The following is a 13,843-nucleotide window of genomic DNA, read 5'->3' on the forward strand; positions in this document are numbered from 1 at the left end:
AAAGTGTGGAACGCCTTGTGGTTTTCCTTATTCCTACTTGCCAAGGCTTTTTCATGTCCCCTTCTAGCTCTCCTAAGTTCATTCTTCAGTTCCTTCCTGGCTACCTTGTAACCCCCTAGAGCCCTGTCTGATCCTTGCCTCCTCATCCTTAAGTAAATTTCCTGCTTCCTCTTTACTAGATGTTCCACATCTCTTGCTATCCAAGGTTCCTTCAACCTACCATCTTTCAGTGGGACAATCCTATCCAACACTCCCAGCACGTGCTTCCTAAATAAACCACACATTTCTGTCATGCATCTCCCCGAGAATATCTGGTCCCAAATTATGCTCCACAGTTCCTGCCTAAAGCATTGTAATTCCCCCTCCCCCAATTAAATCATTTCCCATACTGTCTGCTCCTATCCCTCTCCATGAAGATAGTAAAGGTCAAGGAGTTGCGATCACGATCACCAAAATGCTTTCCCACAGAGAGATCGGACACCTGACCCGATTTGTTGTCAAGCACCAAATCCAATATGGCCTCCCCTCTAGTCAGCCTATCTACATATTGAGTCAGGAATTCTTCCTGGACACACCTGACAAATTCTGCTCCATCCTAACTATTTGCACGAAGGAGGCTCCAATCAATATTAGGGAAGTGGAAGTCACCTATGACAACAACCCTGTTATTTCTGCACCTTTCCAAAATCTGCTCCCCACAATCTGCTCCTCCATGTCTCTGTTGCTATGGAGGGTTTATAGGAAACTCCCAAAGTTTCTTCAGCCCCTTCCTATAACTCATATCCTCCAGTCCTGGCAAAATCTATATAAATCTTTCCTGCACTCTCAATTTTAACAACATCCTTCTTATACAAGGGCAACCAGAACTGTATGCAGTATTATACGAGTAGTCTCACTAATTTCCCGTATAATCACAATATGACATTCTAACTCCTATACTCAATGTTCTGACTAATGAAGACAAACGTGCTAAACGCCTTCTTCAGTATCCCATCTATCTGCAACTCAACTTTCAAGGAATGATGCCCTCTCGGTCTCTTTGCTCAGTAACACTTCCCAGGGCCCTACCATTAATTGTATAAGTCCTGCACTGGTTTGCCTTACCAAAATGCAACACCTCTCATTTATCTAATCAAAACTCCATCTGCCAATCCTCAGGTCCATTGACCTGTTCGATCAAACTTCCGTTATGGTCAGATAATCTTCTTCATCATCCACATCACCAATTTTGGTGCCATCTGCCATACTAACCATACCTCCAATATTCACATCTAAATCATTTATATAAATGACGAAAAATAGTTGACCCAGTATCAATCCTTGTGGCATGCTGTTGGTCACAGGCCTCAAGTTTGAAAAGCAAACCCCTCCCACTACCCTGTGTCTCCTACCTTCAAGCCAATCTTGAATCCAATTGGCTAGCTGCACCGAATCCCATGGGATCTCACCTTACTAACCAGTCTAGCATGCGGAACCTTGTTCAAGTTTTGCTGAAGTCCATGTTGCCTCACTGGGACTAAACTGCAAGTCTTGAAACATTGCCTGTTGCCACGGTAACTCAGCAGAGACACTATTTCGATCAGGACAGGCTTCTGAAACACCATACTTTTAAACCCCCTGAACAATTCTTGATCATAAAAAAAGAAAGTAAAATTAAATTGCTGTTTGACCACACCAGTCAAGGAGTGGTTACCACACAGTGACTGCTAAAACAAGCATACTATTTTTCCCTCAAGTGTAGATGCAAGCAGCTGGCGACGGCAATTAAATTTTGAGTCAAGCACATTTTAAAAATATCCTCTCATGTTCAAAGTTCATTCCCTCCACAAGGAGTACACTGGGTTGTGACTGGGTAGTTGTCACTGACCAGTTTCCCACAACCTCATCACCTCAGGGGATCTCCCACCACAGCCTCCAACCTCATAGCCCAGAAACTCCGTACTGCCCGATTCTACCTCCTACCCAAAATCCACAAATGTGACTGCCCCGGTTGACCCATTGTCTCAGCCTGCTCCTGCTCCACTGAACTTATATCTGCATACCTTGACACCGTCCTGTCCCCCTTAGTTCAAGAGCTGCTCACCTACGTTCGGGACACCACCCACACCTCCACCTCCTCCATGATTTTCGTTTCCCCGACACCCAACACCTTATCTTCACCATGGACATCCAGTCCCTGTACACATCTATCCGCCATAACAAAGGCCTCCAAGCTCTCCATTTCTTTCTCTCATGCCAACCCAACCAGTACCCCTCCACTGACACTCCCATTTGATGGACCCAACTGGTCCTCACCCTCAACAACTTCTCCTTCTAACCCTCCCACTTCCTCCAGATGAAAGGGGTAGCTATGAGCATGCACATGGGCCCCAGCTATGCCTGATTCTTCGTCGGTTACATGGAACAGTCATTCTTCCACAGCTACACCGGCACAATTCCCCATCATTTCCTCTGCTACATCAATGACTGTACTGGCACCACCTCGTGCTCCCATGAGGAGGTTGAACTGTTCATCAACTTTACTGACAGCTTCCACCCCGACCTCAAGTTCACCTGGACCATCTCAGACACCTCCCTCCCTTTCCTGGACCTCTCCATCTCCATCTCCATTTCCGCCAACCGACTCAACATAGACATCTACTACAAACCCACCGACTCCCACAGCCACCTGGACTACACCTCTTCCCACACTGCCTCCTGTAAAAACGTTATCCCTTTTCCCCAATTCTTCCACCTCCGTCCGCATCTGCTCCCAGGAGGACCAATTCCACCACAGAACATCCCAGATGGCCTCCTTCTTCAAAGGCCACAATTTCCCCTCCCATGTGGTTTACGATGCCCTCCAGTATATTTCCACCACTTTCTGTACCTACATCCTTGACCCCATCCCTCCAACCGCAATAAGCACAGAACATCCCTGGTCCCCACCTTCCACAACACCAACCTCCGGATACACTGCATCATCCTCTGCCATGTCCACCACCTACAAATAGACCCCACCGCTAGAGATACATTTCCCTCCCCACCCTTTTCTGTCTTTCGGAGAGACCACTCCCTCCACGACTCCCTTGGCAGGTCCACACCTCCCACCAATCCACTCTCCCCCCCCCCTTGCACCTTCCCCAACCATTGCAGGGAGTGCAAAGCAAACACCTTTAATACCTTACCTGGGCCGACATGAATCCAATTGCTAAAGTGCACTTCAGAATGTAACTTCTAAAAACGTTTTGCGGTTTACATATGGAAGAACTGAAACCAACATGGTCATTCTAAAAGATGAAAAACTTAACAAACAATCCGGGTCTTTTTCAATATATAATTTCAGTTACATCACACTGTATACTTTTGCTATAAATTCTGTGTCTTACAATCTTATTCTCCACAAGGAGCAGTGCTCCGAAAGCTAGTGCTTCCAAATAAACCTGTTGGACAATAATCGGGTGCTGTGTGATTTTTAACTTAAAATACTAGGGCATGGTAAGCTATGGATCAAGTGCAAGTAAACAAGATTAGTGCATTTTGGTGTTTGCTCGTTGGCATAGATATGGTGTGCAAAGGAACTGTTTTTATGAGAAGAAAGCATTAAAAACTAGATCCCCAACATATCAAAAAAGGGTCTCTCTCTATCCCTCACATACACACACCCCCAACCCACGCGCGAAACTTATCAAGAAGAGTTTTCGAAACAGTTAGTGCTGGTAAGTTTAAAGGGCAGGCTGGAGGTATACATGAGAAGGAAGAATCTTGTGACAATGTGAATACATTCGGAGACCATCAGACCAAAAGGCTCTGTTTCCGGGCTACATATGCTCCATAATATTAAACTGCGATCTGCAAGTACACGTCGACCAAACAGCAGGCGCCACAGAATACCATGCATAGGGGTAGGGAGAGAGACACGGAAGTGAGGAAGGAGTTTCTACTGCAACAAATACAAGTACATGGTTGTGGTATCTGGATAAATTGGCAATGGTTGCTGAACAAGTCTTCGCTTATTATACATAAATAATTCAAGTATGAAGTCTAATTCCTTCAGGCCATGAACTGTTATTCAAGTTTTTTTGAATTGACATTAAATTTAAACTGGCCATCTTCATTTTTGTCTATTTCACTCCCTTTTCAATCCAATTTTTCTTCTGTGACTATTCTGATATTAAATTCACCACTCAAACCTGTCAATCCTTCCAGTTTGAAGAGCCATATTGGACTCAAAAAGATTAATTGTTTCTCTCTCCATCGATGCTGCAATACCTATGAGCTTCTCCAGCATGGTTTTATTTCAGAGTTATAGCATCCACAGCTTTTATCACTCTCCTTTGCTTATTTCTCAGTCTATTGTTCCAACTATCCTGTTGCACTGTTACCAATCGGCACTTTCCAAATACATGAATAAAAATTTTAAAAACAAAGCATGCAGAAATAAATCTAACTGAAAGCTTGTACTATGAGATGCCTTCCTTCATCAAAATTTAGACGACAGATGTTTCTATATTAACGTATCCAAGGTTCAAAGTTATGTAACACAACTTCAAATATCCAAAATTTTAAAGCATCTTTCAATTCAACATTGCTTATTTTTGCTCAGCAGGTCACTTTTGTGAAGAAAGCAACAGCATACTGCGTCAGGGCTGTGACCTTTTCACAATAGGCATTGTTAAGTTTGTTTCTCCATCCATAGATGCTGTCAGAGCTGCTACATCTATCCAGCATTTTCAGATTTTACTTCAGACTTCCAGTGTCTTTCTTTTGCCTTCATTCTGCTGACTTCTTTTCACAAAAATTTGTTTTATCCCTCCATTTGAGGCTGCAATTGGAGTATGCGCCTTGAGGAGAATGTTTCTCTGGAGCAATCAGAAGGACGGTAAAGTATTTTCCATCGTATAAATTAAGCTACATAATCTTGGCTTCCTATTGCATATAAATTGCTAATTAACAAGAAATGGAATGATAAAGGTCTTACAAAAGCATATCAAATCAGGGCTTTAGAACACAAAGAAAACAATAGGCCTGCCAGTGTTTAATGAGGAGGATGCCCACCAGCCAGCAATAAAAGCCAGGGGGAATGCATTAAAGTATCAAAACTCTATATTAACAGCCGATCCTGGAAATCTGAATTCTAAACAGAAAGAACTAGAATATTCAACAGGTTTGGCAACATTTGTGCACAGAGAAACAAGAGTGAAATTTTGAGTCAAGTATGACTCCTCCCCTTGAGTTGAGGATTAAATATTGGACTTGAAATGTAAAGTTTTTCTCTCTTCAAAAACACTGCCAGACCTACTGAGTACTTTTCAGCACTACCTCTGGGGAAAAAAAAATTAAAAGTAATGTTTTGTAGACACTGGAAATCAAGTAAATTACACAGTCACATAACTTGTGAATCAAAACAAAAAAAAGCTATAAACACGCCAATTCAAGATGAAAATACCTGTAAAGGATACAAAAATGCCATATTTCAGTGTTAATTCTTCTGCATAATAATTACCCCCAAGTATTAATATTTCTCTTCACAGATACTGCCAACCACATTAATGTTTTGTTGCTTTTTAAAGTTCTTTGTACAAACATTTGTCTGTATTCAAATTCACATACACAAATTCAGATAGAAATACAAGGACATGGATAGGGTAAATAGGCAAAGTATTTTCCCTGGGGTCGGGGAGTCCAGAACTAGAGGGCATAGGTTTAGGGTGAGTGTGGAAAGATATGAAAGAGACCTACATTGCAACTTTTTCACAGAAGGTGGTACGTGTATGGAATGAGCTGCCAGAGGAAGTGGTGGAGGCTGGTACAATTGCAATATTTAAGAGGCATTTGGATGGGTATATGAATAGGAAGGGTTTGGAGGGATATAGGCCAGGTGCTGGCAGGTGAAACTAGATTGAGATGGGATGTCTGGTCGGCATGAATGGGTTGGACCGAAGGGTCCGTTTCCATGGTGTACATCACTATGACTGCTAATTCAAGACAAAGTTCAGATTATCAAAAACTATTTGCGAAAGGAAATGCATGGCTTTTAAATTGTGAAATTTCTGTGTTCCAATTGTATGTGTACAAGTTTTAGTCCCCTTTTACGATTTAGTCAGTCTTCATAACCCTACATCACTTGATGACTGTAACCTTTATAGGTTTTTAATTCTTAGGTTATCAAACAAGCTGTCATGTCATATCGCTCTACATTAATGCCTCACTATTTTACAATGATCCAGCAATAACATCCAATTTACCCCAACACTTTGGACTCCCTGACCATCAAGCCATCTGTCCTCAATAAACTGGTGACATAACAGGTGTTAGAAATCCTACAGACTTTACTACCTGCTATGCTTTCTAATTAGCTGCCTGTCTTAGTTCTGACATATGACATAACCTATAAAGTTATTGTTGATGATGTGCAATTAAGTTGATTGCACTTACCCGATTCTTTGTGAAAAGTAAATCGATGGTGGCATCTGCAATGATATTCATGCGTAGTTCAAATGCAAGAATTTGCCTTGGCTTTCTGGGCTTTGCTAATTCAGTAACCTTCAATGTCTGATAGTCAGCTGGAAAGAAAAACTTCCATAAACATTCCCTGCAACAAGAAAACAAAGTATTTGAAGTGAATTTTATTAGAGAATAGGATTAAAAGCAATTTACTGTACACAGGCTGGGATTTTGTAGAAGAATGGTACTTCTTTCCATGCTGTTCCAACTTTTTGCACATGCTGCAAGTCTCAGACAAAACAAATGCATGTAATGTGTATTTCAATAAACTTCAAACAGCCTAACACCCAGCAATATTTTAGCATTCTTTTCAAATATAATATTTGGGTAGTTTGTTATGAATTAATTACCTTAACATCTAATCAAGTAATAGTACTAACTGTAAAATACAAAATCAAAACAGAAAGAAAATACTTTGAGAAACAATAACTTAAATACTATGCATAAATGCACCTATATAAATACACCTATTATGCATAAATACCTTCGTAATATCAGGATCAAAAGTTTTTTTCTTCCTCACATTACAACAGGAGAAAACATTCCTCTGCAGAACCAATACCCCACAGTCTTGAATGAAATCTGTTCATTTGTTTATTTTTATTTTCAGAAGATTGGAATCATCAATAAAATGCATTCAAATCCCAAAACATAACTCACAAATACTTGCAAAATAAAAGGTGACGGAATTACTGCAGCCAACTATTTACTAAACTGCATATTTACAGATCTCAACAACAGATGATATGAAATTGATACTGATGCAATATAAAAAAATTGCAAAATACTGCAAATGCTGGAAATACAAAATAAAAAAACAAAAAAGGAAAATACTTGTCAGTTCAGGCAGCATAAGCAGAAAGAGAAGTAGAGTTAAGTGACGAAATAAAATTATGGTGCCAAGCCAAATGGAGATGGCAAGGCAACGATTAAAGAAAGTAAAGATAGGCCAGGATGAGGTGTAAATGGGAAAAGCAGAATCACCACCATCTACCATCTAAAACTATTATCCTAAAAACTTGGACAGAGATTATAAAATGATTATAAGGTTAATATAAGCTGATTTTTCATCACTTAATTTTGTTTAAACAAAAATACTGCCATCAGTGGAGGTATTTTTTTCAGCTTCTTTTTCAATGCTCAGAAATCTAGAGAAATCAAATCATGCTCTGTGCAAGGTGATCTGAACATGGGCAGAGTTCTGCCTTGCCATTTCACACTAAACTGTGTAATTGTAGGAGGTGGCATGTCCCATTGTGACTGGTGTAACACAGTATCAAAAAGCAAGAGCGGAAGCACAACGCAAGAGTTTTGTTGTATTTAAAGGAGACAAACGAACACACATCCTTGAATAGGCACACAAGTATGTTGCACAATTGACAATAGCTGGTTGTATTATATGGCTCCTTTAATGTTGGGAAGTTGCTCAATATGTTTCACATATTGATGAAGAACAAAATGAAGGCTGATTTCAATAAGGTAGCCACAAAAATCTATTTAGTCAGGTGGGGGAGATCCAGAACAAGTACTATATAATCTTAAAGTTACAGCAAAGCTAGTTATAACTGAAATCAGGAACCACTTATTCACACAAAGGGTAATGGAAACTTGTTACCCAATATCCTGGCTTTACATAACTGCAGCCACGTCAACAACAGTTTTGTAAATCGAGACTGACATTTTTACCAAGTATTGCAAACTAGAGGACTACAAAAACATGCATAAGTTAAGTTGAGGTACATATCAGCCACGACATATTTGAATGATAGAATAGGTTCAAGAGGTTGAACTTGATTATTTTATTCCCATATTAAATTAATTATTAGGAGGACTGAACAGATATGGAGTCAAATAGGTGGGTTTTAAAAAGTGAAGGACGGATTCACGTGAAGGACAGGATGCAAATTCGATAGCGTAGGAATTCAAATTGGGATAGAAGAAGTTACAAATGATCTGGTTCGGTGTGAGACAGTAACTGTGCAAAGAGAGGATATAGAATTTATGACAAGAAACAAATAATGTCAATACAACTGCAGCTCATCCAGGATTGTATTTCAGTATCCTTGAGCATATTGCTCCTTGATAATTGCAGTTATATTCTGAACAAATGGTAAAGAATTAAGGAAAGCATCAAACTTAAGGAAAAGACATAGAACTGCACAAAGATGCATGGCAGGTCAGATGAGTGGTCAGAACAGAAAGAATGGCAGAGGTTGAATAAAGGGTTCATAAGGAAGAAGAAATTGCAGAGAGTTCTTACAGTTTTGTAAAAACGAAAAAAAAATGAACAAGTGGAACACTGGCCCTCTACACAGAAAGAATGGGATCTAATAGAGAAAAATAAAGAAATGAACAAAGATTTGCTTCTGCATTTGCCACAAAGAACACAAGAAACAGGGTAGTGGCGCAAACTGATCAAGCTGTGGGCTGAGAGGTCTCAGAGTTCTGTTGGGCTTTATACCAGGGTCTTTAAAGGTAAGTTAAGACATAGTAGACACATTGGTGTTTATTTTCTGAAATGCGCTACGTTCTTGAAAGATTTATCAAAGACAAAAAGCAGGAAACTATAGGCCGGTTAGCTTGATACCTGTCATGCAGAAGGCGTTAGAATTTATCATAAAGCAGCTTATAGCTGGGCACTCAAAAAACTAAGCTAACTGCAAAGTCAGCACCGTTTTATGAAAAACAAATCATATTTTAACAATTTACTGGAGTCTTTGAACAAGTAACATACACTGTGGATAAAAGAGGGCCTGTTAATTCCCTGTAGTTTGATTCCCAGAAGGCAGCACACAGAAAGTACTGAGCAAAATAGAAGCAAATGGTGCAGAATATAACATACTAGCATGGATAGAAGATCAGCCAGGTGACAGAAAACATAGTGGACAGAAAACAGAGTATGCATAAATGTGCCTTTTTGATAGGCAGGATATATTGAGTAAAGTCTTGCAGGGATCTTCGCCATTTCTATCAATGATTAAGATGAGGGCAGTGAAGGGATGAAGGCTAAATTTTCAGATAATACAAGGATAATTAAGAAAGCATATTGTGGAGTTGACAGAACATGTATGTAGACAAGCTAATTGCATGGACAAAAATCAATCAGTTGAAGTCTAATGTGGAGAAATGTGAAATTGTTCACTTTGGCAGGAAGAAAGGTTTTAAAATGCAAATCATCTATGCAATGAAAACAATCAGTGAATTCCAAAGTGCAGAGGGCTCTAGGTGTTCAAATAAATGACTCTAGGTTAATATGCAGTCACAAAGTAATTAAGGAGGCTAGCTACCTTTTATTTTGAGAAGAATTGATCATAAAAGGATATAATGCACTGGTGAGACAACTTCTTAAATATTGCAAGTCCTAGTCTCGACACCTAAAGGAAACAACTTCCCAGCATCCACCCTTTCTAAGCCACGCATTATCTTGTAAGTTTCTATTACATCGCCCCTCAAACTTCTAAACTCGAATGAATACAATCCCTGGATCCTCAGCCGTTCATCATACATTAGACCTACCATCACAGGGATCATCCGTGTGAATCTCTGCTGGACACGCTCCAGTGCCAGTATGTCCTTCCTGAGGCGTGGAGCCCAAAATTGGACACAGTATTCCAAATGGGGCCCAACTACAGCTTTATAAAGTCTCAGAAGCCCATCGCTGTTTTTACATTCCAACCCTCTTGAGAAAAATCACAACATCATATTTGCTTTCAAATCAACCTTGAGAGAATCCTGATTTAGCACTCCCAGATCCCTTTGTACTTCGGCTTTATGAATTTTCTCAACAAAATAGTCCGAGCCTATATTCTTTTTCCCCAAAGTGCAAGACCTCACATATGCTCACGTTCATCAGCCATTTCCTGGACCACTCTCCCAAACTATCTAAATCTTTCTGTAGCCTCCCCATCTCCTCTGAACTACCTGCCTGTCCACCTAACTTCGTATCACTGGCAAACTTTGCCAGAATGCCCTAAGTCCCCTCATTCCGATCATTAATATATAAAGTGAACAGCTGCGGCCCAAACACTGAACCCTGCGGGACACCATTTGTCACCGGCTGCCATTCCAAAAAAGAACCTTTTATATCAACTTTCTGCCTTCTGTCAAGACAGCCAATCCTCAATCCACGTCAGTAGCTCACCTTGAACACCATGTGCCCTCACCTTACTGCGCAGCCTCCCATGAGGCACCTTATCAAAGCCCTTTTGGAAGTCTAGGTAGATAACATCCATTGGGTTTCCCTGGTCTAACTTACTTGTTACCTCATCAAAGCAATCTAACAGGTTTGTCAGGCACGACCTCCCCTTGCTAAATCCATGCTGACTTATTGTAATCCGACCCTGTACTTCCAAGAATTTAGAAATGTCATCCTTAACGATGGATTCTAGAATTTTACCAACAACCGAGGTTAGGCTAATCAGCCTATAATTTTCCATCTTGTGTCTTGGTCCTTACTTGAACAAGGGGGTTACATCAGTGATTTTTCCAATCAACTGGGACTTTCCCAGACTCCAGTGACTTTAGAGAGATCACACCTGCTGAGTACCTGCAGTATTCTTTGCGCTTGTTTGAGGAATGAACTTTGTTTATTGTGGTTAATTATTGACAGCTTCGGCAGGGGTAAAAAACATAGCTTAGGTGAAAATATGATTCATGATTTTATTAGTTTATTATGGTTCAAGCTAAAGTAGCCTCAGGGGCACACATGAGATTCTTTAAAGTGCAGGAGAGCACAATGAAGAGTGCAGGAGAGCATGCCAGTAGCTACATCAGGCAGACTTAAAATGAAGTGCTAACCTGGTAAAGCTATAACTTAGGGGCACTTGTATGCCAAATAATGCAAGCAGTATGAGATAGACAGAATTAAGCAATTCCAAAATCGACAAATCAGATCAAAGTTCTGCGACTATGTCACATTTAGTCATGTTTGGTAACAATTAAACAACGAACAGATGGTGAATGGAAGTGTTAAGTGGATGATCAAACTGGTCTCCTCAAGTTCCCATCAGAGATGCTAGTCTTCAAACAACTTAATTCACTCTATGTAAAATCAAGAAATTGCTAACACCCTGGGAACAGTACTGAAGACGTGTGCTCCAAAGCTAGCTGTACACCTAGCCAAGCTGTTCCAGTAGTGGCATTGTCCCTAAAATCTGGGAAATTTCCCAGATATATTGGCTGTCTTGACAGATATACCATGGGCGACACGGTGGCACAGTGGTTAGCACTGCTGCCTCACAGCGCCAGAGACCCGATTCAATTCCCGCCTCAGGCGACTGACTGTGTGGAGTTTGCACGTACTCCCCGTGTCTGCGTGGGTTTCCTCCGGGTGCTCCGGTTTCCTCCCACAGTCCAAAGATGTGCAGGGTCAGGTGAATTGGCCATACTAAATTGCCCGTAGTATTAGGTAAGGGGTAAATGTAGGGGTATGGGTGGGTTTCGCTCCGGCGGGTCGGTGTGGACTTGTTGGGCCGAAGGGCCTGTTTCCACACTGTAATCTAATCTAAATCCTGTGCACAAAAAATAAGACAAATCCACAGGCATTTTTAAAAATGTTATTTTTTCAAGGAATGTGGCCTTCCTGGGATGGGCCGCCATTTATGTCCTGTGTCTAATTGCCCTTGAGGTGGTAGTGGTGAACTGCCATCTTGAACTCTGTAATGCTTTTTGGTGTTCTGAAGCTCTTACATATTTTTCATAACTTTCTACAATGGGATGTCCAAACATACACCTTTTACTCCAAATGCAACATAACCAAGGTTTTGTGAAAGATCTCTTCCTCACTAGAAACTTCTTTTTACCATTCAAAAATGTCATAACTTCTTAAACAAACTCACCTTCAACATATCTCCCTTATTCTTATTGTTCCATAAACACCTTTACAAATATCTTAAGTCAAGCTTCCAAGCTGTTCACCAAGTCAATATATCCCTGGTCAAAACCCCAAATCTTTTTTTTTAAGGCAACTGTGACCATGGTTCATTGGTCCCAGGTTATTTTTCATGTCCTCTCTGCAATATTTTATATGACTAATGTAGTGGTTCTCAACTATCCTCCACTCTTCAACTGAAAACTTGCCTTACATGATTCAAAAAGTGAAAAAAAGGCAGTCTTGCATGTGAAAAATTCATTGCTTGCTAATTTGCCTCTTTAGCTCGAATTGTACCTTGCAAAAAAAAATGCCCACATTAAATTAATGTAATTATTTATAAGCCAAATTTTCTGCCAAGCTTTGCGTTTTGCCCTCACAATGCAAATTTGTGATCAACATTATTTAAACACATTGGTCCAAAACAACTGCACTTAAACTCCTGTACAAATATCTGAAATTGCCTCTACAACAATCACCACCATTATTTCAAACCAGCTCAAACTATTGTCCATTCACAATCCAGACTTGAAAGAACAAAATCTATGTTTACGGTACTGCTGGCCACTTTCACAGTTCAATAGGAATAACCAAACATGTCACACACCAACTGCTGAATTTTACTAAAACTCCCGCAAAGTCATAGCTGCTAAATATTAAAGAGCTTGAACTCGACTGTTCACTTTTATTTATTCCACAAAGGATATCCTTAAAAGGGCACATCAAGGAAAGGACTTTGCAATTTCACTGTATGACATTTTCAAATGAATTTTATGTGCACTATTTGTCTGGCACATTGATAAGCCTGAATTAATCAGCACTTGAAGCAAAGCATCCATCTCTGTCACTATGCCACAACTGCAGAGAGCAAAGCAATACACACAAAAGGCACAGAATATACTATTGTAGCAGCTATCCCATGAATCATCTTGAGGACCCATCCAACATAGTAATTTATTAGCTAAGAGAATCTGAAACTAATGCTATGAAACACTAACATCACACTATGTAACATGCCCTCATGTTAGCAAATCAATTAGTGCAATATTTTTAAACTATGTAAGCATTATAAACATTTTATATTACTTGTCAAAAGCTGCTATTCTATGAGTTTTAAATTAAAGATAAACAGAAGTGCCTCTTCATGAAGATTATAGTCCTCAATTAAACTAAATCAAGGATTCAAATCAAATTGAATTTAAAAAGTTTAGAGTTTTTCTGTTCACTACACAAAATATTTTATGTCAAAACTAATATTTGAGCACAAATTTGTATCTCCAAAAACTTTTCAAGAATCAAAAAGAAGATGCACATGCAGTCAACAAAGCATAACGTAACAGTGCTCTCACTCTGAGGCAATATTATAACAAACAGGAAAGATGGACAAACTGACATTTGAGAGTCACTGTCCATGTTCCCAGGACATCCTAAAATATTCAACAATGAGTTTCTTTAAAGCACGATTGCTGTGTTGGCAAGCATGATGGC

The 13,843-nt window shown here is 39.9% G+C and overlaps 1 protein-coding gene across 12 annotated transcripts in view; it reads right to left on the reverse strand.

Annotated features, from left to right (window-relative positions):
• Positions 1-13,843, reverse strand: part of bltp1 (bridge-like lipid transfer protein family member 1) — a 434,366-nt gene that overhangs the window by 338,096 nt on the left and 82,427 nt on the right. For all 12 annotated transcript variants that reach the window (XM_087980106.1, XM_043674037.2, XM_087980105.1 and 9 more), the window contains one exon: positions 6,418-6,574. In XM_087980106.1, coding sequence (XP_087836232.1) covers positions 6,418-6,574 — 157 coding nt within the window. The remainder of the gene's footprint in view (positions 1-6,417; positions 6,575-13,843) is intronic.

The sequence above is a fragment of the Chiloscyllium plagiosum genome, unplaced genomic scaffold, assembly GCF_037043375.1.
Source record: "Chiloscyllium plagiosum isolate Xiang-an unplaced genomic scaffold, Cpla_swu_hap1 HiC_scaffold_36, whole genome shotgun sequence".
NCBI lineage: Eukaryota > Metazoa > Chordata > Chondrichthyes > Orectolobiformes > Hemiscylliidae > Chiloscyllium > Chiloscyllium plagiosum.